Consider the following 27767-nt stretch of genomic DNA (forward strand, 5'->3'; position numbering starts at 1 on the left):
AATAGTTACTTAAAAAAACAGGGCTGCCACAAATTCCCTTAGTAAACGTTTAATTATTCGTTAATGGGGAAGGAGTCTGCAATAAGAAACGTCTGTCAGACAGCTGGGCAATGAAGATATGGTATATTGTCATATTTTCCCTAATTTCTTTTTAATGTTCCTTCTCTACTGGGTAATTATCCATACTGGATGATAAAAGATGTAGAGGAGTCAGATGAAAGAGTGAAAACAACATTTTAATTTAACACAATGGGTTTGGATCAGCAGGTTGAAGGCCTGCTGCTATTGGTGGTGCATGATAAGAGCTGCAATACATCAGCAGTGTGCGTTAATTAGCCTGGATTTTGGGGCGCTTTTCTAAATTTTCAATTTACCTCCGGGGCAAAAAGGTAAAAAAAAAAAAAGATTCACGGTGATTGCACATTTCCTATTTTCGTTTTATTGTCCTTATAAACTCAATAAAATCCAACTCTATCCACTGATCCACTGTCCATGAAAACGTTTGGGGAACAAAAACTTTCTAATGAACAGAAGAGCAGTCTGGAAACAGTAATAGCCCAATTTCATCTCTACGCATACAAACAATATTGAGATCCGTCTTGCCATATTATCCCCTCAGTGTAACGAAATTAGAAGACACTAACTCTTATAATATAATTATAGACATTATAATTCATTACACCTAGGGACAATTTAGTGACTGCTGGGATAGGCTCCAGCATCCCCGCGACCCTGAGAGCAGGATAAGCGGTTTGGATAATGGATGGATGGATGGATAATTCATTACAACTGAATACAAGAATAGAGCAGATTAGTCACAAAAGAGCAGAGCAGTATTTTCAGCCATCATGTGATACTGAAACTCAGTTATACCAAATAGGACATGAACCCCCATCTCTTTTGCTATTGCTAATCACAGTAGACCTTTATCGTTTGTATACTGAGAGAAAAGGCAGATCCATTTATTAAAATTCATAACAGCTTTTGAACACGACTGTATGCCTTAAAATTGGACAAATCAGAGAATTGCCTCTTAGATGGAAAAACATCATATTGGCAATTCTTGTCACTCATACAGTCTTATGAGTTTCCAAACTCTGGAGACGTGAGACCGACTGTCTATTCTTAACCCAAAGCGAGTGTGAAGTCTCTCCCAAGCTCTTTCTTCAGCAAAAGTGTCAAGAAGTATAGTGTCACCGAGAGAGAAAGCATTTATTTTATTGTAGGAGATGATAAGAGGCAATAAGAAAAAAAAATCCTTCAAGCCTTCTGGAACAACTCCTAAGCATTTTTCATTTATAGACAGACAAAATTATCTACTTCCACACTGATAAATTCACAAGACACGCGCGCGCACACACACACACACACACACACACACACACACAAAATACTGATGCCCCTCCCACTCCCACTATGAACGGCTCCACCCTCTTTAATGACACACATGCAGGACTCCCCACCACTAACATCTCAGGCGACCCGGTCCTCCAACTCTTGTCTCTCATGCTGAAGCTCCCCAGGCTCTCTCTCTTGGCTACCTTGTCCTCCCGAGGGCCCTTGTGCTCCCGCCGGGTCACAGATGACGGAGCTTTCTGCTCCAGCTGAGACAGATGTTCCATACTGCTGTACACCTAGAGAGAGAGAGAGAGAGAGAGAGAGAGAGAGAGAGAGAGAGAGAGAGAGAGAGAGAGAGAGAGAGAGAGAGAGTTGCACATTGTAAGATTATCATCCCCTACCTTGGCACAGTTATAGTCTGGAGCTCTGGGTGTTATCGATGTAAAGCAAAGGAGATAAGACAGGTTAGGACATGGCCTTCCTGTCTGGTAGAGAGAGATAAATGGTCTGACCCATAATCATTTTAATGTATGCTGTTTGCAGTCAGCCCTGTGATGGCCTGGCGGCCTGTCCAGGGTGTCTCCCCGCCTGCCGCCCAATGGCTGCTGGAATAGGCTCCAGCATCCCCGCGACCCTGAGAGCAGGATAAGCGGTTCAGATAATGGGTGGATGGATGTCTGCAGTCATTTTTTTTTATTTCCCCCCCAATTGTTTCTGGCCAATTACCCCACTCTCCCGAGCCATCCCGGTCATTGTTCCACCCCCTCTGCCGATCCGGGGAGGGCTGCAAACTACCACATGTCTCCTCTGATACATGTGTGCCAGCTGCTTCTTTTCACCTGACAGTGAGGAGCTTCGCCAGGGAGACATGTGAGGATCACGCTATTCCCCCTAGCTCCCCCTCCCCCCCAAACAGGTGCCCCGACTGACCAGAGGAGGTGCTAGTGCAGCGACCAGGACAAATACCTTATCTGGCTTTCCACCCACAGACAAGGCCAATTGTGTCCGTAGGGACACCTGCTCCTGAGATTCTAAGGAAAACTGTGTGTTAAATAGTGAAAATTTAAGTTGAATAATCACTTTTGGGCCCTTAAAATATTGGTCAAACCAAGGTTATGCAAAATTTGTACGTACATCAGTGAGTCTGACATGTTCTGTAGCAAGTGACTCTGGTTAAATGTTAGATTAGGGTCACAGTATCTCTACATTATCTAAACATATTAAGAGCCTTTTACTCCATCTGAACAGCAGGACTCGGGAAGACTGTTAGGATTTTTTTTTTTGATTCCCTTTTGTTTCTGGGAGAGATGAACATACATTTTCAGTCGTCTTATGTGTTGGAGCTGCATTTTAAAATATGAAATTATAGACCACCACCAGTGGCTCTCCAAGCTGGAGCCCATGTCATGTTCTTGTTGTGTTATGGAACATGTTGTGTTATGGAACATATACCCATATTGTATTATGTTATACTATACTCTTTCTCTGTGATGAAGCAGAAATACTACAGAGTAGAAAATCTATTTTCACCTTAGGTTACAGTTATGTGCATAATCTTAAATCAGGGTAATGTATGTAACCTTACTACCAAAAAAGTCATCCTCAGCATGGGTGGATTACCGAACAAGCCTACGGGGACCCTAAGCCAGAGTCTCTGCGGGAAGTCGCTGTTATCATCTTTTCATTTCTTGTCTTATAGCCAAAGCGCTTAGTCATTCGTGTCAATAACAGAGCCCCAAGAGTCCGACTGAAAAACTGAAGGAACTTGCACGTGAACGTATGTCTTGGTTAATATGCTGTTGGCGATAATTGTGTGTATGTGCGCTGCAAATCCTGTTGACGTATGGGTGAATTTAATTATTGCGCTGTTGGCTGCAGTGTACCTGCCCTGCCGGTGTGTGTGTGTGTGTGGGGGGGGGGGGGTCCAAGTCCAAGTTCAACTTTATTGTCATGTGTACTGGAATACAGTGAAATTCTTTTGCTCTGGCTCTCTCTGCCTTAACACAAAGGACACACCATGCCCCAAAAAACATTACAGACATGCATGTAGACTATGTACACAACAATTCATACATTATATACACAATATAAAGTACACGATAACACAACAACCTGAGGTGTATATGCGTATGTTAGCTGTTCAGAAACCTGACTGCCTGTGGAAAGAAAATATCACTGAGATGGGTGGTGTGTGATTTGATGCTCCAGTAACATTTTTTAGATGGAAGGAGCGAGAACAGAACATGAGCGGCTGGCTGGTGTCCTTAATGATGTTTTGGGCTTTCCTTTTGCAGCGAATGGTACAAATTTTATGAAGTTGTGGTAGTTCCATGCCAGTGATTTTTGCTGCTGTCTTTACGGTCCTTTGCAGCGGTCTGCAGCCCTGAGCAGTCAGGTTGCCAAACCACACTGTGATACAGCCTGTCAAGACACTCTTAATGGTACTGCGATAAAAGTTCATAAGAGTTCTGGTACTCCTACCAAAACTCCTGCAACGCCTCAGAAAATACAGTCTCTGCTGTGCCTGCCTTCTTCAGGATGCAGTAGGTGTTGAGAGACCATGTGAGGGTGTCTGTGATGTGTAAACTGAGAAATCTAAAACTGTCTATCCTATTTCCATCAATGGGTCATCTATTGATTTCAATAGATGACCCATTGATGGAAATAGGAATGCGATTCGTTTTGATCTTTATAGAGTCAACAATCAATACGTTTACATACACAGTTAAGTCGAGCTATGGTTATAGCTCGATTAGGCCATGTAATTAGACTACTGTCGTTGCCCCAGTATACAAGAAACGGGGGAGAATCGATTTATTGACGGAAGTACATGTTTGACCCCAGTACTCTAGGTGGTGATATGCCCCCTTTCAGCTAGTTGCTATTTTTCTCCCCAATTGTACTTGGCCAATTATACTCTTCACATCCAGCTTCCCACCTGCAGACACGGCCAATTGTGTCTGTAGAGACGCCTGACCAGGCAAGCCGGGGATTCACACGGCTGATCCCCGTGTTGGTAGGCAACGGAATAGACCGCTACGCTACCCGGGCACCCCAGCTGGTTGCTATTGGACTTTCTTGCGGTTGACCTATTGCATCACATACCAAACAAAAGACAAACAAGTTAGCAAGCAACAAGTGGGTTCCATGTCGAGCAGTGAAAACATGGACAACTTTACAGCGCTGTACATTTCATACGTACTCTACGCTTTACTTTAGGTACAAATGAGATGCACGCTATCCCTGATGCATATGGTGATGTCCGAAGGCAGAAGACAATGCCGTATACTCCTTGAGTGTTCCAACCACGCCCTCTTTACTACCATGGGCTTCTCGTACAATAGTTCGCCATTCCGCGTTCTCGTTCCATCCATGTACTTTAGGATATTCAACTCCTTTAGCTGACACAACATAAACTTTGTCTCCTCATCCGTCCAGAAATGCATGGTTCTCGCTCTAGCACTCACCATGTTGATACTGTTGATACTACGCTGTTCAACATCTGGGTGAGAGACAAGCGCGGAACTATGGAAAGTCTACTCCAGGGTGCTGGAAAGGAGGCGCCGATCGATTGTCGAACCTCGGATCCAGGAGGAACAATGCAGATTACGTCCTGGCCATGGAACAACAGACCAACTCTTTACCCTTGCGGAAGTGCTGAGGGGGGGGCATGGGAGTTTGACCAGCCAGTCTACATGTGTTTTGTGGACTTGAAGAAGGCTTATGACCTTGTATCCCAGGGCACTCTGTGGGGAATACTGCGGGAGTATGGGGTACCGGGGCAGTTGCTATAAGCCATCTGGTCCTTGTATAACCAAAGTGACAGCTGTGTCCGCATTCTCAGCACAAAGTCAAACACATTTTTGGTAGGTGCCAGACTCCACCAAGGTTGTCCCTTGTCTCCGATTCTGTTTGTGATATTCATGGACAGGATCTCAAGGCGCAGCCAAGGTGAGGAGTGTGTCCGTTTTGAGAACCTCAGAATTGCATTTCTTCTCTTCGCAGATGATGTGGTTTTGTTGGCCTCATCAGAACGCGATCTCCAGCGTGCACTGGGGCAGGTTGCAGCTGAGTGTGAAATGGCCAGGATGAGAGTCAGCACCTCCAAGTCTGAGGCCATGGTTCTCTACCGGAAAATGGTGGATTGCTCCCTATGGGGTGGGGAAGAGTTGTTGCCTCATATGAAGGAGTTAAAGTATCTTGTGGTCTTGTTCACGAGTGAGGGTAGGATGGAGCGGGAGATTGACAGGCGGATTGGTGCAGCATCAGCAGTAATGTAGACGTTGTACTGGACCATTGTGGTGAAGAGGGAGCTGAGCCGGAAGGCAAAGCTCTCAATTTACCAGTCAATCTTCGTTCCAACCCTCACCTATGGTCATCAGCTTTGGGTAGTGACCAAAAGGGTGAGATCACAGATACAAGCAGCTGAAATGAGTTTCCTCCATAGGGTGTCTGGGCTCAGCCTTAGAGGTAGGGTGAGGAGCTCGGACATCCGGAGGGAGCTTGAAGTAGAGCCGCTGCTCCTTCGCGTTGAAAGGAGCCAGTTGAGGTGGTTCAGGCATCTGATTAGGATGCCTCCTGGGGGCCTTCCTTTGGAGGCTTTCTGGGCACAGCCAACTGATGGGAGACCCCGGGGTAGACGCAGAACTTGCTGGACTACATGTCCAATCTGGCCTGGGAACGCCTTGGGATCCCCCAGGAGGAACTGGAGGGCGTTGCTGGGGAAAGGAACGTCTCGAGTGCCATACTTAGCTTGCTGCCACCACAACAAGACCCCAGAGAAGCGGATGAAGATGAATGAATGAATGAATGAATGAATGAATGAATGAATGAATGTTCTTAAAATGAGCCATAGCAGAGTAGTAAACAAATTAGTGCAGAAAGGACAATATATCCTCTCTTGAAATAACAGGATTGGGGGGACGTGAAAGGATTTAAATGTGCACACCTTTTCACTCTGAAGAACAAACCCAAAGTGTCTCTTAATTACGCAAGAGGTTGTGGGTTTGTGTGTGCTAATGCATGCATATATGCCTATACATGTGTGTGTCTGTGTTTGTGTGTGGCTTTGCATGTGTATGTGTGTAAGCAGGAGTGCATTATTACCATAAACCAATCCCCTATGTGCCTGTTGCAGAGGAGGGAAAAGAGGTTTTGTATGCTCACATTCCTGAGACAGGGCCACTCATCGGCCCGCTGCACTACTTCTATAATTGAGCCTGGCCTTTCAATGAAGCCTCTTACATTTAGTGAAGGGCACTTCCACTCCTTTACAGCTAACAGGCAAGAGGATGTAAAGAGGTAAAAGACAGGAACCAGGCAGCAGAGGAAAAACACAGAGAAAAGGTTTGACAGCATGAGGTTGGACAGGACTAGGAATGTGAACTAGGGACATGCTGCATTAAAAAAGAAACCCAAATCCAAGGAGAGCAACTGTGACAAGATGCAAACCAATTCACATGATGCAAGAGAGAAGGAGAGGGGGGGAAAAGGAAGCAAAAACATGACAGAATAAAACAACAGCGTGCAACAGAGAGGACAGAGATAAACAGAGAGAAAAAGGGATCAGGAAGGTGCGAGAAAGGCATGCCAGGCTAGATGGCACAAGCAGAAGGGAAGAGGGGAGGAGCTGACTCAAAATTAAACATATGTTGACACACTGATGACAGAAATCAAAACTGAGGGAATGGAGAGAAGAGGAATGAGGAAGGATGATGGAAAGGATACAAGACCCATTTACCTTTTAAATCTTTCAGTAGTTACCTATACACAGGTGAGGTGCTCGGTCCCAAGTCAAGACCCTCGGTCAGAATGCACAAGTTCATTGTTGTTTTTTGTGGCTTTTTTCTCCTCATTTGTACTTGGCCAATTACCCCACTCTTCCAAGCCGTCCCGGTCGCTGCTCCACCCCCTCTGCTGATCCGGGGAGGGCTGCATACTACCACACGCCTCCTCCTCCGATACATGTGGAGTCGCCAGTCGCTTCTTTTCACCTGACAGCGAGAAGTTTCACCAGGGGGACATAGCACATGGGAGGATCATGCTATTCCCCCCAGTTCCCCCTCCCCCCCAGCAGGCGCCTTGACCGACCAGAGAAGATGCTAGTGCCATGACCAGGACACATACCTACATCCGGTTCCTCACCTGCAGACACGGCCAATTGTGTCTGTAGGGATGCCCAACCAAGCCGGAGGTAACACAGGGATTCGAACCGGCGATCCCCATGTTGGTAGACAACGGAATAGACCACTACACTACCCGGACGCCCACACAAGTTCAACTTTTACCTCAACAAAGAAGGTAATGACTAGAAAGTGTGGGTGTGGGGATATTATTGGGAGGAAACTGTTCAGCCCTGGTGGATATTTGCACTCTCCCTCCAAGCACTCTTGTTCTAATTCAATCTCCCTTGTCTCTCCCTCACTTGTCTAATACTGTGAAATAATTTGAAGTGTCAAGATGAGGGATGTGCCTGTCTCTTGTGCAGGGGAGAGACAGTGTGGAAATGAGGGGAATTAATAGTTTGAATAAACAATGGAAAAGGGGGTCAGTGTAGTGGCAGGGGAAACAGGTTGGCACAGAGCGAGAGAGTGAGAGCGAGAGAGACAGAAAGAGACAGCGAGGAGAGGAGGAAGTAGTAGGCACAGTAATGACCTTGCTGAAGCGTGGAGAGCAGGAGGAGAACTGTCTAATCTCCACCGGCTCATCATCGTTTGTGTCATCTTCATCGTATGCATTGATGTGCCGATAACGCTCCGAACGGGCTGGGGGAGGTGTACATTGAAGATGAGAGAGAGAGAGAGAGAGAGAGAGAGAGAGAGAGAGAGAGAGAGAGAGAGAGAGAGAGAGAGAGAGAGAGAGAGAGAGAGAGAGAGGTGGGGAGGAGAGGAAAAGATACAGTAAAATATACCAAATGAGATTTTGACAGGTATGTCCAAGCAAGTTATTCTAATCCATTATAAACCATAAAACACGAATCTGATTTACCTGTAATTTACCCTTCACTCTCACTCTCTCTCTCTCTCTCTCTCTCTCTCTCTCTCTCTCTCTCTCTCTCTCTCTCTCTCTCTCTCTCTCACACACACACACACACACGCACACACACTTACTATCAAAGTAGCTGGTGTCCTCCTCTGACTCCAGGTGAGGGATGAATTCTGCCTTCTGTCTCAGCAGACCGGTCCAGTCCAGCTCAGTGAAGAACGGATGCTGCTTTACCTCAAATGCTCCACCTAGTGGCACGGCGGACACATAACCACAATGTCTCAAAATCAATAAAACATGAAAGGCCAGCATCTCATTGAAATGTAAGCAAATATATAAGAATAACACATGAAAAACTGAGGCAACTCCCCTGGTTTCAAAATGTTTTAAAAAGTCTTCATTAACGGGCTAATTCATGATAGAGTATGTCAAAACGCCAGTGTGTTTAAGCTAAAAAAAATACCCTTCAACAGGTCAACAGCCCTGTTGAAGGGTATTTTTATGTCATTATATCATTATATAGTCCTATAGTATAGGATTATATAATGACATAATTGCAGAATACAAATGATTTTTTTTCCCTGATCTTCCTCCCGAGATAAGCGCGTATTTGGGCATAGGAGGACCTCCCCCAAACAGGAACTGTGTACTATAGGGGGTCCAAGTATGGTGATCTCTTATCTCTAGCTGGGGATATTAGAACACTTTGTTTGGATCAGATGTCAACGAATCCAACTCAAAAGTAAACCAAAATCTTGGTATTGAATCAAAGAGAACGAATGGACCAAAATCCATCACGGTGTTCAATGTCAAATGACGGGATGCAGCAAAAAACTCATTTTCATCTAAAAACGGCCGTACAATGTTATCCTTAAAATGCTAAACTCGTGCCCAGGACTGATACACTTTTTTTCACCCGGAAGATGTGGAAACATGACAAAAACTATGATTTATGATTTTGATTCACATACCATCTATCTCTGAGCACCGTGAAAGGAATAGATAGATAGATAGATAGATAGATAGATAGATAGATAGATAGATAGATAGATAGATAGATAGATAGATAGATAGATAGATAGATAGATAGATAGATAGATAGATAGATAGATAGATAGATAGGAATCCACTGAGCCAGGAAACAGTATCCATTATTTCTTAGTCATAGGCAGTTCACCCTGAATGGGTTTCTGGCCCACTGTCATTAATGCCATTTAGTATTTCTAACACTGACATGAGAAGGTTGAAAGGCAGATAGGACTTGTAGTATCGTACCTGTTCCCAGCCTCATGAGAGGGTTTGTCTGGAGTAAAGTAGAGATGAGGGATTGCGCATCAGCTGGCAGGGCATCGTCACCATCTGGCCATACTATATCATCTAGCATAGAGGAAGGAGCGAGGTTACTGGGTAAGAACGAGGATGATGAGAGAAAAAATAAATTTCTAAGAAACATTAACACTCAGAATATTCTAGTGCAAAATTATTCTGCCCAGGCTAGTTTCATTTGTGTAGCCCTAAATCACAATTACAGTCTTGGAGCGCTTTACATTCGCACGGTGCGAAGCAGATAGATGACGCAAACAATAGTAGACGACATCCTCTATCTTTCGACCCTCGATTCAGATGAAGGAAAATTTAAAAAAAAAAATCTGAAAAGAAAATTGAAAAATCTAATGAACAGTGGGGAGAGATCCATCTTCCAGGACACATCCATGTGCAATAGGGGACAACATAGACGATGCACGAATAGATTTGGAAATAAAACACTGCATGAAAACACTATAGGATGACGCTTCTTGAAACATCTATTCACCACAGCCATTCCCATCGGTTTTTTTAAATCCACCACCATCTGTCCTTCCACATTCATCTCCTTGATACCATACCTACCCATCACCTCCTCATTACCTCAATTCTCTTCACCAACATGCCCACTGAAGTCTGCTCCAATCACCACTCTCTCCTCCTTTGGTACACTCCACCACTTCATCCAACTCACTCCAGAATTCTTCTTTCTCTTCTGCTGCAGACCACATTCTCTTGCATGTAGTTGCAAGTTTCAACTCGTCTTGTCATGAATATTTGGTGTACACTCTGCTTAAATATGGCTAATCCCTCACATTCAAATTCAGGTTCAAGTTTTATTGATAGTTGTGTATGTTTCCACATATTAGAAATTCGACTGACTGGGATGCTTAACATGAAGAACACAAGGAATAAATACGATATTTCCAAGTAAAAGAAAAATTAGTATTGAACAATATCTGTTAGCCATGCGCCTACCAATATTGAAGATATCTAAGTATCGGTGTTGGTAAGCAGCCCGTTCACTTCAGCAGCACATCTCCAGGTGGTTGGTAATCAAAAAGAGCTATATTACACTAGAAATCAACTTGCTATATGTTTCTCCCCATGCAGTGAGAGCTGGACCTGAAATATACTGGAGGTACAAGAGCTGAGAGCACCAAACCAAACCAAACTTGAATACACCGCAAAGACTACAGCCAACGGTCAACTACAGTTAAGATCAAAATCATTTTGTTTTGTACAGTTTTTTTTGTACAATTATTTTGTACAATTATTTTGTATACATTATGCGCCTGCGTCAGTGGAAATAACCCTCCATACCAGCAGGTGGTGGTAGTCTGTAATTGTCATTCAGAATTTGAAACCGGAAGACCTAACACTGCAGATACAAACCGTAAACAAAGCAGCGTTTGCTTACCAGTTTCACTCGACACTCGGTCACTACAGACGGTGTCGTCATATAGCTGCTTCTAATCGAGAATACGTCTGATAAAAAGCTGCAAGTGGCACTAGCGTTGTCAGCCCTTGGTCTTTCGGTTGTGGAAGAAGAAAGGAAGAGGCGGAGGCAAACAATATGGAGAAATCGCACTAAATGGGTGAAATCATGGATACTACAGCGACAGGCTCAGGGGGCTTTTCCGAACATGTGCCGAGAGCTGGAGATTAATGAAACCTCCAATGTTAAAAATGTCGCTCGGCTCTTTCCTGTCCAGAGCCTACTGTGTGTGGCCTAGTGACTTCGTCGTTCGCTTGCTTTCTTAACTACCGTTTCTCTTCTCGTGCACTGATTCGCTAAGCTGAACAGCCAATCGGAGTTCTCTCTCTCTCACCGACAGGCTCCGCCGCCGATTCGACATGCTGAATCGTCCGAAAAGCTGCCGACAGGGGTCCGACTAGTGTCAACGGTGCGGGACACACCGCAAAAACTAGGGCCACAGACTCACTCACCGACGGCCCGACATTGTCACGGCCTTTCTGTAGTCTCGTCATGGTGATAAGGTGGCTTGTGAATGGTCAAACTATCTGCTGTGTCTCAGTTAATAAAACCGTTTCATTCATGTCAAGTCAGTGTCAAAAAAATTCAGAAGAGTGGGGTAATTGGCCAAATACAACTGGGGGGGAAATTCCAACAAAAAGAAAAACTGCAGAAAAGAACTGATGATGGTAAAACTGCACAGAATTCACACGTTTAGCATTGCATACAGTGTCTGCCTCACCAGTGATGACCTGTCCAAAAAGCTCTTCAGGAGTGTCTCCAAAGAAAGGCACACAACCCACGAGGAACTCGTAGAGAATGATGCCCATCGCCCACCAGTCCACTGGCTTCCCATAGCCCTGACGCAGAATAACCTCCGGAGCGATATACTCCGGAGTACCACACACCTGGGAGAGAAGGGGGAGAGAAACAAAGAAGGGAAGTGAAAAATGGATCGCAGAGAAACATATGGGAGGGAATGAAGTTCGACAAAGGCGGGGGCCGGAATGAAATGGATATGGATAGATAGAAAAGATGGTGGGTGGGTGAACTGGCCACTGAGCAAGGGGATAGAGAGTAGAGGAAAATTTAAAGCCTTGAAATATTCAATTGTGTATACAGAGATTATACACTGAATTTTTTGAATTCATTGTTACTCAGTAATCAAACATCAAAACTTAAATCAAGAACTGATCACAAAAACTATGTTAGATACATGCAAGACTACATAAACAATTCTTTGTGAAGTACTAACTTGCTCTTTAAGTACGACCCATTGGCATGTTTCCTTTCATTAGTTCTCTCACATTACATACTTTACACAAGTGAAGTATCCAGTATATCATTGGATATTGATAAATGTTGCATCAACGTGCTGTTCAGGAGAATTTAGCATTTACACATACAGCATGTGTAAATACTGATATGTGTCTGCACAATCACATGTACACATACATTTCAGTTGGTACTGTGTGACACAAAAAACAGTATTGCTAACTGAATGAGAAATTATTCCCTGATGAAAATCTCTGATATGATGCAAAAGCAAAGCTTTGGACCGTTTCATCTGCAGATGTGAGATAATTACAAACAAACAGATGCCTGCTGGGGTTGGCTGGAGGAGACTGGTGTCTCAATTGCATTGATTATGACAAGTTTAATTCACAGAATAAACAATAACTATAATTATGAAATGGGAAAGTGATGGGAATGGAGAGGACAAATGATTCACTCATTCAGACTATTTCGGAAGCAGTGGCGTCCTTTAGAGATTGATTTTGAAGGATAATTTTGCCTGTTTGCAAGCATAACTGGGCTGGAATGACGGACCCTTTTTATGTCAGATGCATACTTTGCTACCCCCACATATGTTTTAATTTCCATAAATAATAATAACAGTAATAATAAACAATTTATTTAAAGGCATCTTTCATGACACTCAAGGGCACCTCACATCAAACACAAAAAAGCAGTAAAAACATTAGTACAATCAACAATGAAACACACAATAAGGAATAGAGCATACATCAGCAGGAATTAGTTTAGCATACATCAGCTAGTTTAAAAACGTGGGTTTTAAGAGCAGTTTTGAATTCTGTAATGGAGTCCAATAAGGGGATGTGATGGGGTATGGAGTTCCAGAGTTTGGGTGCAGCATATAGGAGAAAACCCTGGCACCCATTTTGCTGAGGTTGATGGCTGGTAGTGCCAATAGACCTGCTGGTGAAGACCGCAGGGAGCGAAATGGGGCATATAAGTCTGAAAGAGGTCTGTGAGATAAGCAGGGGATAGATTATGAAGAGCTTTGAATGTTAATAATACATTTTAAAATGAATCCCCTATGACACAGGAAGCCAGTGTAATTGAATTAGCAGGGGAGAAACATGGTCAGTGGACTTTGAATGTGCAATAATCCATGCTGCAGAATTCTGAATGAGTTGAAGTGAGTGAATAAGTTTGTTGGGGATGCCTTCCAGGATCACACTGCAGTAGTCAGTGCGTAATGTGACCAAAGCACTGACTAAGACTTCTTTGGAGTGTTGTGTTAAAACAGGGTGTAGTCTGGAGATGTTTCACAGATGGAAAAAGGCAATGCGGGAGACATTGTTTATATGACTGGAAAAGGAAAGGGTCCCATCTAGGTAAAACCAAAGCTCTTAGCCTGAGCAGAGACAGGTATGGTGGCTCCACCAATGGGGAGTGAGCAAATATTAGGTTTTGAGAGTGTAGATCGTGTGCCAATGAAGAGTAGCTCAGTTTTACTATTGTTGAATTTCAGATAATTGTTAGTCATCCATATCTGTATATCTTTGAGACAAGCAGTGAGGGCACTGGAGGAGAGTGGAATTTGGCTCAGTGGACACATAAAGCTGTGTATCATCAGCATAGCAGTGGAAATGGATACCATCGTGCTGGAAGAGAAGATGTTGCCAAGAGGCAGGAGGTAAATAATAAACAGCAGTGGCCCCAACACTGAACCCTGTGAAACTCCATGAGGAACTATTAAACTTTCTGACCAGTAATTCTGAATTTGTACAAAATGTGTTCTGTCTGTAAGGTAGGAAGCAAACCACTGACACACAGTGCCTCCAACTCCAATGCTAGCCAGACGATCCATGAGGAGCTGATGGGATATAGTATCAAAGGTTGCGGTGAGGTCAAGGAGGATGAGGATAGAGAGTAGACCAGAGTAAGTTGCACTAAGGAGGTTATTGGTGATCTTAACCAGGGCTGTTTCTGTGCTATGTTTGGGGTGAAAGTCAGATTGGAATTGTTCAAAGAGATTATTGTTATCAAGCCTGATCTGGAGTTGAGCTGCAACTACCCTCAAAGGTTTTGGAGATGAATGGTAAATTGGAAATAGGCTGGTAGTTGGTTTGGTCAGTAAAATCTAAACTGGGCTTTTTCAGAGTTGGTCTGATTAGGGCAACCTTTGGTGATGGGGGAACTGTACCAGTTGACAGAGAAGTTGATGATGGAGGCTATCAGGAAGATGATAGAAGGCAGACATATTTTAATTAGGGTTGTGGGATTTGGATCCAAGTGACATGTGGAGGTTCTAGACTTAGTAATAAGTTCAGAAATGTGATTTTCAGTTAGAAGACTGAAGTCACATAGGACAGTGGATGGGGACAGTTTCATGGTGCTTGCTGATGGTAAGTCAGTCTGCATGATGTAAGCAGAGACTAGCTGCTCATGACTGGTATTAATTTTTTGAGTTAAAAAAACCCAAAACAAAACAGAGCATTGTTCATTAGAAAGGTTACTGTTCATATTGGTTTCAGGTAGATTAGTAACCTTTTAAGTGTGGAGAAGAGAGTTCCAGCATTCCCTTCAACTGTACTGACGATACTTGCCTAATAGGATGTTTTAGCTGTTGAAAGAGCATTTTTGTAATGGAGTACATGATCTGAATACATTTGTTTGTGAACAGCAAGTCCAGTCTTGGTGCAAAACCCCTCAAGGCGCCAACCTACAGCCTTGTGTTGACATAATTCAGGTGTGTACCAGGGAGCAGTATGAACAAATGAGACAACCTGTGTTTTCAGGGGGGCTAAAGTATCAAGGGCAGAAGATAAAATATTATTGTAGTAGGCCATAAGATCAGGGAGAAAGGAGGTGGGAGCAGAAATGTGGTTCAAGGTAATTAAACTGCTGAGGTCATCTGGATTAACTTGTCTAATGTTGTGGTATGGTATGATATGGTACAATGCACCCTTGGTTTACTGAGCAGTAGGCTGGTGTTTATAACACAGATTTATGTTCGGCTATGGGTAGTTCAGCATAGATAAATAAGTATAAGACATCCCTACCAAGTACATTTATTAGCCAGTATGATTGTCACCAGTTTCTTTTCCATTGGGAGGAATGATTTGGTCACATTAGATCCTCAAGTTCTGAGGTAATTTTCTAACACAGAGTTAGAAATGTATAGTAACATGAGACAAATTCTAATTTTCCAGTCAGGAAATTGTCCAAGCAGCTACCTTAGCATTAGACTACAGTTAACTATTGGTTGTCTATATCTGTTTCATTAAATTCAGGGTCCTATGAGACCTATAGCATGTGCACTTGGCAGAAGGAAGGAAGACACCCTATCATGGCCACCCCCGGTTACGGACACTTCAGCCCTGTTTCCTGTATTTCATGTGTTGGCCCTGCTCTGACACCATCCCGGTCCTGAGTCTTGTCCAATTTCCTCGGTTACCTATTGCCCCAAAGCTATTGATTTTTCAGTTAAGTTTCAATGTATTTAAGTTCGGTTGTTTAGTTTGTTTGTTGTCAGAGCGTACCGTCATGTGTCAATGTGTTTTTACAGATACCCTCGTGTTTACTGCCATTGAACGTTTTGTTTTACTTGTTACCTCATCTGCATTTGGGTCCTCAATTCCAGCCCCCTCATGACCCACCCTGCATATGCCATGGATATGCCATGAGTCCATCATAATGCCAAAACACATAATCAGAGAGAGTCACAAATTCACCTGGAATGCATTTCATTTGGATGTGGGTGGAAAGTGGAGTACCCAGAGAAAAACCTATATGAGCACACGGAGACCATGCAGATGCCACATAGAAGGGCCACCTTGCTACAGTTTGTGTACCTGTTTATCCAGGAACTCCCTGGCATCCTTCTCTATGTGTCCCTCATACAGATTGGTGGTGAGGCTCATTAGGCCCATCTTAGACAGGCCAAAGTCTGTCAGCTTGATGTGGCCCATGGAGGTGATCAGCAGACTAGGTGGAAAAAGACAAGAGATGGCATATTTGCTTTCACAGTTGAAAAGAAGCTTTAAACTCTGTCCCACATAAACAAGATGTCCATGGAATGAGTAGTCCTAATAACAGTTGAATTCTCATTTATCTGTGATATTGCCTTGTATACAAAACTCTGCTTATAGGTGTTACTTATGTAATTAGGGAACTTATTTGACTAATTTAACACAAATTCCTGTTCATGGTAGCCACTAGGTGTTTCACAGAATAGCTGACTATCAAAACCACTAGTCGACACTGTACATAGTTGTAGACTAATCGTTTATCTATGGTTTTAGCACTGTGCCGTAATAAAGCAGTGTCAATGAATCTACAGCAGATATGCAGCTGGGGGTGCTGTGGTTCCAACATAGATTTGTTGGAACAATCCATTTCTACATTACGCCATGTTAAATAAGCAGGATTTAAGGTATTTAGAGAAAGAAAGACTCCCCCTAGCCCTGTGTTCCGGTTTAACAAGTGACCATGTTAACTGGTGACTTTAGTGAAGCAGCTGTTGAAAATACGAATGGAACATGTTGTGTCCCCCCTGAAAGCCTTTAATTTTACTTTAATCACTTTTAAATACACACTCATCAATGTTTAATACCTATGCTAACCATTTACGTAAGTTAAATTGTGTTCAGCGAGACTCATTCACCTCTCGTAACATTTCTTATATTGTGGGAAACAAACTGCAGCTGGCAGTGCAGCCACATTTTATACCGTTATCCTCAATCAAAAAGTAATACATATTCCATCATTTAACCTGTAACTTTTTATGTCAAATTAGTCATTAGATGCTAATCTGCTAATCTATGTTTTTCCGCCACATTACTTCAAAAACTGTGAACGCTTCTTGATGGCGACACCATTTAATTTACAAAATGTTGGACAAAAAGTACCAGACAAATACCCAACAAACAAAAAAAGTCCCCAGCACGTTCCCTAAAGGTCCTCTCCGAATGTCCGATAAATGTCATTGTGTACGGTTTTCATTACGTCATGGGGCCGTTATCGCGGATGGGACGTCCCTGTAATGTCCCGAGGACATCACAGGGACATTAGGTGAAAGTGCTCTAGATGTCCCCGTGACATCCCAGGGACGTTATTGCGTGACATTTAGGGAACGTCCCGAGGAGATTACAGGGACGTTAGAGGAAAGTCCTCTAGACGTCCCGTGACGTCCTGGGGACGTTATTGCGAGACGTCCCTGTAACGTTCCAGAGACATTACAGGGTCATTAGGGGAAAGTCTACCAGATGTCCCTGGGACGTCACGGGAATGCAAACAAAAAACATCCCCAGCACGTCCCCTAAAGGTCCTCTCCAAACGTCCAATAAATGTAATTGTGTAGGGTTTCCATTACATCATGGGGACGTTATCACAGCACATCCCTGTAACATCCCGAGGACATCACTTGGACTTTAGGGGAAAAGTCCCCTAGATGTCCCTGTGTCGACCTGGGGATGTTATTGCTCGACATCCAGGGAATGTCCCGAGGACCTTACAGGGACATTAGGGGAAAGTCCTCCAGACATCCCTGGGACATCACGGGGATGTTATCTTGCAATAACGTCCCCATGATGGAATGTCCCACAATAACGTCCCCATGATGTAATAAAAACACCACACAATGACATTTACCGGATGTTCAAAGAGGACCTTTAGGGGACATGCTGGGGACATTTTTTTGTTTGCTGGGTATTCGTCTGGTCCTTTTTGTCCTACATTTTGTAAATTAAATGGTGTCGCCAACATGAAACGTTCACATTTGCAGGGATGCTATGCACCCATTAGTTTTTCTGAGGAAAGTCCTATCCAGATGAGCAACTGCAAACGTCCTAGCAAACAAAAATTGTCCCCAGCATGTCCCCTAAAGCTCCTCTCTGAATGTCCGATAAATGTCAGTGTAGGGTTTTCATTATGTCACGGGGACGTTATCATGGGACATCCCGAGGACATCACAGTGACCTTAGGGGAAAAGTCCTCTAGACATCCCTGTGACGTCCCGGGGACATTATTGCGCGAAGTTCAGGGAACATCCCAAGGACATTACAGGGATGTTAGGGAAAAGTCCTCTAGACAGCCCCATGACATTAGGGGAAAGTCCTCCAGACGTCCCCGGGATGTCCCACCCTACACAATGACATTTACCGGATTTTCGAGAGGACCTTTAGGGGACATGCTGGGGACGTTCTTTTGTTTGCTGGGTATATAATGTATTGAACACTCAATTTAAAATAACACCAAAACAACCATGGATGCACTTGGCTGAAAGTCACCAGAACACGGTTACACCTGCAAGAAAGCAGTTGCGTTGTTAGTGCAGTCCCCAGCTCAGACAAGCTTGCTGGGGTTTAGTCCAATAAGACTGTGGCTTATTTGTAAACAGCGTCTTAAAGCCAATCAAGGACTCTGCTATTTCATATACCCCCAGGTTGGTTCCATCTATATTAGTCAACCCTTTACTGGTTGTAATTTGAGACCTTTTTGATGAGAATTGGTCATTGTTAGTGGGGGGGGAAATGTGCTATATCTCCCATGATAAATCGAGTACTTGATTACTTTTTGGGAGTAGCTGACAACTACTAAAATTCGACAGTCATGAATGCCCTAGTAGCCACTATGTCTTCCAGGCCACTAGAAAGAAATCAAATACTAACTTGTCAGGTTTGAGGTCTCTGTGGACAATGCCATAATTGTGCAGGTACTCCAAGGCAAGGACAGTCTCTGCAAAGTACATCCTTGCCAGCTCCACAGGTAGAGCTCCGATGTTCTTCAACAGAGTGGCACAGTCACCTCCTGAGATAAGAGATGAGCCGGTTATTGAAAAAGTATGAATAGACGAAGCTAATTGTGTTGGAGGGAAGTAGACAGGATCTTTCTTTGAGTCATCATTTGATCAATGGTAACACAAAGGATGGACTGCAACACCGAAAGCACGAGGTATTACAAAATTATATCTATGTGATTCACACTTGCATCCAATACCCCATGCCACTTCATTGTTAAAAAAATGTCAGCCTATGTACGTTTGTGTGGGTACAATAATCAACAAAGGAATCACAACAGATCAGAGCCATTCGACTGCACTGAGCCAAGCGCCAGGAAATTGAATACAACTGATAGGGAATATAAAAAGCTTGCACAGCAGTGTGACTGTGTGTCACCATTTATGACTGCGGGACCAGAGGAGGAACTTTGACTCAAGCCATTTACCCTTTTAGGCTGATTGTCTTTGTAAAAGTGATTTGTTCTGTATATGCCCCTGTGAGGGTCAAACACAGCTGTGAGGGTCAAACACTTTCTCCATGTCGAACATATTGCCTCCATTTATTTGCTATTGTTGCATATGTTAGGGGGAGCCAAACAACAGCAAGAAGAATATTTTACATGTACTGCATAGTTTGGCCAGCCATTTAGCTGACAGTCTTATCCAGAATAGGCCACATTAGCGTAAAGCACTTGAGTAAGTTGGAAGTTTGATATCAATGTTAGAAGCATCGACAACAGACAGTGCAGGGGGTTTTGGGTCAGAGCACCACCAGATGCTCAAAAATATCCCTGGGCGCAGGTGTCTGGGTGGCGTGGCGGTCTATTCCATTGCCTACCAACACGGGGACCGCTGGTTCGAATCCCCGTGTTAGCTCCGGCTTGGTCGGGCGCCCCCACAGACACAATCGGCCGTGTTTGTGGTTGGGAAGCTGGATGTGGATATGTGTCCTGATCGCTGCACTAGCGCCTCCTCTGGTCAGTCGGAGCAGCCATTCGGGGGGGGGAACTGTGAGGAATAGCGTGATCCTCCCACGTGCTATGTCCCCCTGGCGAAACTCCTCACTGTCAGGTGAAAAGAAGCGACTGGCGACTCCACATGCACATGTATCGGAGGAGGCATGTGGTAGTCTGCAGCTCTCGTCAGATCGGCAGAGGGTGTGGAGCAGCAACTGGGACAGCTCGGAAGAATGGGGTAATTGGCCGGACACAATTGGGGAGAAAAAAGGGGGGGGGGTCCGAAAAAAAAATCCCTGGGAATGATCATGGGTATAACAGAGAAGTTCTCGGAAACGGCTCATGAGCACAGGAGTAAAGGTAGTAAGGTTTTGCTGTTTTTAAATGCTGTTTTTCCTCACATATATGAGCCACACAGGACAGAACCCCAAACTGTAATGAGAGAGTAAGCCATGACAAATCCTCAACGCATGTTCAATCTAATATCTTTGTATCAAGGGTAACTTGATGGCCTGCTTCACATTCACACAGTTGCAAATATTCACATCTGCCAGCTAGCCAACCGCGTGATATTTGCCTACAAATGCCATGGCAAACAGGTGAGGGGTTTAATAACGTTCTAAAGGTCCTATGCAGCCACCGATATGGTATTTGTTGAGAGAGGAGAGCTATCATCCGTCATTCCCTTTCACCTCCTTATTCTTCCAAACCAGCCTGTGTTTAAAAGTGGCGATCCTCTGGCCACAAACCCACTTCTGTAAACTTTAAGCCGTTGACCCACATCCTGCTACCAGGACGCCAACCAAACAGAGGTCGGTCATTCAAAATAGCCAACAAAAGCTGACTCATTTACCCTCAACGTATTCCATGACCATGCAGAGGTGCCGCCGGGTCTCGAAGGAGCAGAACATGGAGACGACAAAGGGGTTTTCTGCGAAGGTGAGGATGTCCCTTTCTACGAAGGCCTGCTGGATCTGGTTCCTCAGGATCAGGTTCTGCTTGTTGATTTTCTTCATGGCAAACCGCTGACGCGTCTCCCTGTGGCGCACCAGGTAAACAGCGCTGGAGGAAGGAGGAAAGTGAAACAGGAACAAGGGAGAGGAGTGAAAGATAAAAGAGAAAAGCCCTTTACTCAGATGATCTGCAATCTACTTTTAGACAAGGATTTCATAAATCATGCCTGAGCAGATACTGAGCTTACTTAGGTGTCAGGCCACTACTTACCCATATGCACCATTGCTAATCAGTTTGATGGTCTGGAAGTCTCCCTCACTTGGTGGCTTGATGGCTTTTCCTTTCCCCTATAAATGACAGAACCAGCTTTGAAATCAAAATAGAAATGACTTAAGTGTTGTGATTTGCTCCACTGTTAAGAATTTTCTTTTTGTGGATTTTTCCCTTTTCTCCCCAGTTGTACTTGGCCAATTACCCCACTCTTCCGAGCCCTCCCGGTCGCTGCTCCACCCCGTCTGCTAATCCGGGAAGGGCTGCAGACTACCACATGCCTCCTCCGATACATGTGGAGTCTCCAGCCGCTTCTTTTCACCTGACAGCAAGGAGTTTCACCAGGGGGGATGACGCTATTCCCCCCAGTTCCCGCTCCCCCCTTAACAGGCACCCCAACCAACCAGAGGAGGCGCTAGTGCAGCAACTAGGACACATACCCACATCTGGCTTCCCACCCGCAGACACGGCCAATTGTGTCTGTAGGGACACCCGACCAAGCCGGAGGTAACACGGGGATTCACACCGGCGTTCCCCGTGTTGGAAGGCAACGGAAAAGACCGCCATGCCACCTGGACGCACAACTGTTAAGAATTATTGGTTAATTTTGGCGGTTGTGAGTATGTTTGTGCAATATTGTGTGTGTGTGTGTGTGTGTGTGTGTGTGTATGACTGTGGGGATTTTAGTTACCTCTGCAGAGTCATCGGTCTCTGGTGTGTGTGGTCCCTCGCTGTCATAGCTGTCAAGACTCACAATGTCTGCGGGGAATCAGAATGGTTAACAAGCAAGCGCACTGTCAGAATGAAAACAAAAGACACGTTTATCAGGCCGAAGCACCGTGCTTTCCCCGGCGCTCTCAGCAGATAAAGCTGAATTTGCAGTCGCTCAAAAACGCCACGACAAACAGCGGTTCAATTTTAAAAACGGACGAAAGGACAAACGTGTAACATCACAGAAAGCGAAAAGCAAGGGAGTTAAAATAGCCTCTGCTCATTAATTTTCCACATCTTCTTCAGCCCTCCCTGTCGGTTTGTATTTCTCACTCTCCTTGAGAAGTGTTGGCAGCCTATTTTCAGCACTCGTGCTCTCTTGGATATGACATCTGCATGAAAATGCTGATGTGTTTCTTTCAAGCAACGAAAAAACAATGAAGCATTAACCAGAACCAATACTAAAAAAAAAAAAGAAAGGTTAATTTACCTTTCCCCCGACTATGAACGTAACACAATTTGGATGTAACTCTGGAAAAAGAGTAGAGAGCGCTAAACTAATGACTCCTACTGGCTTTACTTCACACTTTACATATAGACTGATGTGAAAACTACAGTTCATTTCGCCTTGCAAACAGTCTCTCTAAGGACCCAAGGGACCTGATGAGACTGTCACGGTGTATGTGTACAAATCTGCCTGTGAGTGTGTGTCTGTGTGTGTGCACATGTGCATGCCCGCAATGTGTATTTGTAAATGACAGTGTGGGTACAAAGAGAGTTTGAGATCAATATTCAAAGAGCCACATGTCATGCAGAGATATAAGTAGTGAAATCAGCAGGGCCACTTTCTTCTCCAAAACGCAGGAAGAAAACTTGCAGCAGCTTCTTGCGAATAGTCATTCCGGGTCATTTTCCATCAGCTAATGAACAGCTCTTGAAGGATTAGACCGGGATGGGCTGAGCAGATGTGAATTAGAGCCGTGAGTTTGGGGACGGAGCATTAGCCGGGATAATTTATGAGAGATGGCGATGCGACTACACAGCCAGCCAGTAAATGACTCATCCATTCCACAGTCTGCAAGCCTAGTTAACGTCCACCAGTTGAGCATCCACTTCAGTTGATCAGCAGATATAATGTTTTTAAATGCAATACCGTGCAACTCAGTTTGTCTCAATCTGTAAATTCAATCATCATTCAGTCATGTCTACAGGCTACCAATGTTAGGCAAAGAACCCTTTACTCTGTAGGTCTCATAAGGCAAGTTAAAACCTAATGCATGCGTTATCTAATTATTGTCGATGCTGCAACAAATGAATGATCTAGCTCTTTCTTTCTTGCATTCGTTCTCTCTCACCCTCCAGTGGGTCTCTGGTCAGTCCCAGTTGACTGATGATGTATCGCGGGATGTCCGTCTTCATTAGTTGCCCCTCCTTGGCATGGTCCTCTGCTGCCTCCAGGAGGTGGTAGAACTCCTCAGGATTAAATTCCTGGTACAGGAGGGAGGATAAAACAGAATGAGACACACGGGCCATTCTGTCGTTACTTGCAGCTTAAAAGCACTGGAGCACAACGGGGCCCCGGCGAGTGGATTACATGAAGTGTGACAAACTAGCTATAATATAAAGTATCTTGGATGCACTTGGATCACTAGGAGAATATGACCTTTTTCTCTTGCTCCAGCGGTCAGGGAGAGGTTACAAGGAGAGGAGTTACTTCAGACAGTTCAAGCAAAGGTCTTTGACTTGGATGAACTCTTAACATTACAAAAAGTGAAATGTGCTCTGCATCCCATTAAGACTTGGTTGGTTTAAACTAGTGGTGAAAAGTATTTTATTGATATCTGATACCAGGACAAATGCATGGCCGTTGATGGATCGGACGGCATGTGCAATCCCATAACATCGTCACAATTATTCCAACAGTTTGCATTTCTGGTAACCGTAAATTAAGACCGTAGCTTTCCATCGTCAGGCAAACACATTCAGTGCTAAATCACTCCCAACTTCAAATTGCTCACTTAGAAACATCCACCGTCCAATAAAGCTGCCTTTTAAGGCTGTCCGGTGGGATTCACTTTCATTCCTGTTGGATGAGGTGAAGGAGAGCAGCTTTTTGATTAGCAAACAAACCCTTGGGCAACCAGCACCCTTTCCGTTCTCCTCTGTTCTCTCGTGTCCATTTAACTCGACCAGAGTAAGAATGGAGAGAGAGAGACAGATGCTGTGAGTGGCAGAGAGGGAGAGACAGAAAGAAAGCCGTGGTCTGGGAAAGGGAAACGGAGAGGTAGATGGTAGGGGAGAGAAAGCGTGTCAGAACGGTAAATAGGGGAAAAAAACTAAGGAAATAGAGAGATAATGGGGGCATTTGGGTAGCGTAGCGGTCTATTCTGTTGCCTACTAACACGGGGATCGCCGGTTCAAATCCCCATGTTACCTCCAGCTTGGTCGGCGTCCCTACAGACACAATTGGCCGTGTCTGCAGGTGGGAAGCCGGATGTGGGCATGTGTCCTGGTCACTGCACTAGCGCCTCCTCTGGCCTGTTCGGGGGTGAGGGGGAACTGGGGGGAATAGCTATGCGCTACGTCCCCCTGGTGAAACTCCTCACTGTCAGGTGAAAAGAAGCAGCTGGCGACTCCACATGTGTCGGAGGAGGCATGTGGTAGTCTGCAGCCCTCCCCGGATTGGCAAAGGGAATGGAGCAGAGACCGCGGGGGGCTCAGGAGAGTGGGGTAACTGGACGGGTACAATTGGGGATAAAAAAAGGGGGGGGATAAAAAAAAGAAAAGAACTAGAGATGATGGAGAGGAATAAACCTTGCTATCTGATAACCTGCTCCGCTCTGGGAGAATATTCCTGTGGCCATCAGCCTACTGACTGTGTCTGTGACATTTTCACCAAATCAGACCTTGTAACTGACTTGAATGCTGAATGAACTCTAAAGACATGGAGAACACTATGTCTGTGCGTGTATGTGTGTGTGTGCGCTCGCGTGTGCATACCGGTGTATTTGCTTGCTCTCTCCCTTCCTTCTCTCTAACCTAACTGCCGGGGGGATGTAAAGTCCTCTCCATATCCTGCCTGACCCCATCGACCTCCTCTGACGGTTGCCGTGGCAACAGAAAGATGAGCCAGGACAAGGGGGCGGGACTAATGGCAGTGACAGACATGGGGAGCCATCAAGCGTTCTGAGTATAAAGCGGGGCTTATTATAACTGTGCTGAGAGGAGTTGTACAGTATACAGAATGTACCAGCATGATGCAGACACGGCTCTCTCTCCAAACAGGTTTGATGTGCCGCTGGGAAGACTGACAAGCAGTGTGGGTGGAATGAATATTTTACAGTTTCCTGTTTGGGTGGGAAAATACGGTGGCGCAAATCACATTATATTTTGCTGTAGCAAAGAGAGATGTGTACTATTTTCAGCTGATGCATTGAAATGGCAAATCTTTGATCGAAACATGACCTTGATTTTAGGTGAAGTACACGTACACGCATCTGCACTTAATTGTACATTTAGCTTTGCACAAATTCATCTAGGAGATACTTTCATCCAAAACAGCTTACAAGAAAGTCAACAATTAGTGGATACATTTGAGTGTTATCAACTAGTATCGCAGAGCCCTACACAGTATTCATATTATAGCAGCACAACATGTAGCAGTAGTAGAACATTTACTATATAGTAATCATAGTAATACCATATAAAGCAGGCCTAGTAAATTTGCTACATAGTACCTATATACTGTATTAGTACTACATGAAGTAGTAGGAATACAATTCCTACACAGTAATCATATAACAGTAGTCCTATATAGTAGAAGTAGTAATAAAAGTACATCCTCTACACAGTAATCATATTATAGTAGTACAACATGAAGTAGTAGTAGTAGTAGAACATTTACTGCATGGTAATCATAGTAATACCACATAAAGCAGGCCTAGTAAATTTGCTACATAGTACTTATATACTGTATTAGTACTACATGACGTAGTAGGAGTACAATTGCTACACAGTAATCATGTAATAGTAGTCCAATATTAAGTAGAAGTAGTAAGAAAAATACATCCTCTACATAGTTATCATATCACATTATTACAAAATTAAGTATTTGTAATAGTACATATATGCTACATAGTAACCATATCTTACATGACATGTTTAAAAAGTTTCGGGGGGAAAGAAGGTCATTGTTATTTGCAAATGAAAATTGTAGCTTATTACCACAGTGGTTACTATCACTTCCTGCAGACAGATTGAATAACACTGCAGCCGAAGTGCAAAGAGCACGTTAAAGGTGCTAATCCCTCTGTGTTTCTATGAATTGATTGCTGAATTTCTTTTTTAAAGATCTGTAATGATTACAGTTTATCATACAAAATAATCCATGCATAACAGTGCACTGCCTCCACACGTCTCCCTTTTAGGAAGATTTTAAATAGGCAACTGAGGGAGCAAGGCAGAAGAAGAAAAAAAGGCAAAGAGAATAAAAGATGAAGACATTTCTTTAAAAAGACTCATAAATGTTCTATCAGGGAGACCTGACTGAGCAGACCTGTGCCTTATTTGTGAGCAGTATGGAGCCTACACCTACTGCTGTATGTTATCTCCCTTCATTTTTGTGTGGAAAAAGCCAGGCCCCCCTACTCTCATGCCCACACACACACACACACACACAAACACACACACACCTTCTCACCACCATTGGTGTGAATCCCCCATGAGGGAGCTCTGTAGGGCCGTCTTCATCTGCCTGATAAGGACGACCATACAGATTGGAAAAAGGGCACTAGCAGTCGCCGAACTCAGTTCTTTTATAATGTTTACTTGCATCCAACAACCCTGTGTCGAGGCTCCCTGATTAAGGCCAGATCTGCTTTACTGTTTTACAGAAACTCCAGCTCCACTGTCACAGTGGGAGTCAACTCACCAAACACTCCAGGAGTCTTGCTGGACGAGAAATGATGATGAAAAGCTTTTTTACCAGCTCAGTCACAAAAGTGAGCTCCGAGCTCTCTGAACGCTCATAGGCCTGACAGAGAGAGAGAGAGAGACGGAGAGAGAGAGAGAGAGAGAGAGAGAGAGAGAGAGAGAGAGAGAGAGAGAGAGGGAGAGAGAGAGAGACGGAGAGAGAGAGAGAGTGAGAGAGAGAGAGAGAGGAAAAGAAACATCCAAAATGTTGAGTTCCTGTTAAATCTTCTCACAGGAAATCACTGTTAGCCAGTATAGCTGATATATCAGGACAGGTGTGAAGATACCTGAACAGATAACTGTGTGTGTGTGTGTGTGTGTGTGTGTGTGTGTGTGTGTGTGTGTGTGTGTGTGTGTGTGTGTGTGTGTGTGTGTGTGTGTGTGTGTGAGAGGGAAAATCCATACGGATGTGTAACAACTCACATCGTGCAGTAGCTTCTCCAGGTTCTCCTGAAGCTCAAAGAAGTACACCGTGGTGATGAGGCCCTCACGTGATTTGGCCAGGCAGTCTCTGGACAGCTCCGCTATCTGGTGGTGGATAAAGCTGAGGACCCCATCGGCCAGTGGCAGCACACTCTCTGGGGAGTAGTTCTGGATGAACTCTGCAAGTCTCTCCTCCATCTGAGCCGTGGCCTGGAAGGGTTAACAGCTGATAAATTAGAGTAATTCAACCTGTAGGATTGCTTTTCATGACCTTAAGATGGCAATGAGGTTGTGAAATTCTCTCAAATCGCTCTTCATGGTATGCAGACCATTTTAGAGTACTATG

The 27767-nt window shown here is 44.3% G+C and overlaps 1 protein-coding gene across 1 annotated transcript in view; it reads right to left on the reverse strand.

The window, feature by feature from the left end:
- mast1a (microtubule associated serine/threonine kinase 1a) overlaps positions 1 to 27767 on the reverse strand; it is an 80917-nt gene that overhangs the window by 15102 nt on the left and 38048 nt on the right. Inside the window, exons 8-20 of the mRNA XM_056280545.1 lie at positions 27422 to 27631; positions 26958 to 27059; positions 23383 to 23515; positions 22008 to 22075; positions 21317 to 21393; positions 20946 to 21154; positions 19027 to 19165; positions 16210 to 16342; positions 11847 to 12012; positions 9598 to 9699; positions 8448 to 8570; positions 7993 to 8102; positions 1471 to 1634 (exon numbers count right to left, since the gene is read on the reverse strand). Of these exons, the coding sequence (XP_056136520.1) occupies positions 1471 to 1634; positions 7993 to 8102; positions 8448 to 8570; positions 9598 to 9699; positions 11847 to 12012; positions 16210 to 16342; positions 19027 to 19165; positions 20946 to 21154; positions 21317 to 21393; positions 22008 to 22075; positions 23383 to 23515; positions 26958 to 27059; positions 27422 to 27631 (1736 nt within the window). The remainder of the gene's footprint in view (positions 1 to 1470; positions 1635 to 7992; positions 8103 to 8447; positions 8571 to 9597; positions 9700 to 11846; positions 12013 to 16209; positions 16343 to 19026; positions 19166 to 20945; positions 21155 to 21316; positions 21394 to 22007; positions 22076 to 23382; positions 23516 to 26957; positions 27060 to 27421; positions 27632 to 27767) is intronic.

The sequence above is a fragment of the Lampris incognitus genome, chromosome 5 (assembly GCF_029633865.1).
Source record: "Lampris incognitus isolate fLamInc1 chromosome 5, fLamInc1.hap2, whole genome shotgun sequence".
In the NCBI taxonomy this organism is placed as follows: domain Eukaryota; kingdom Metazoa; phylum Chordata; class Actinopteri; order Lampriformes; family Lampridae; genus Lampris; species Lampris incognitus.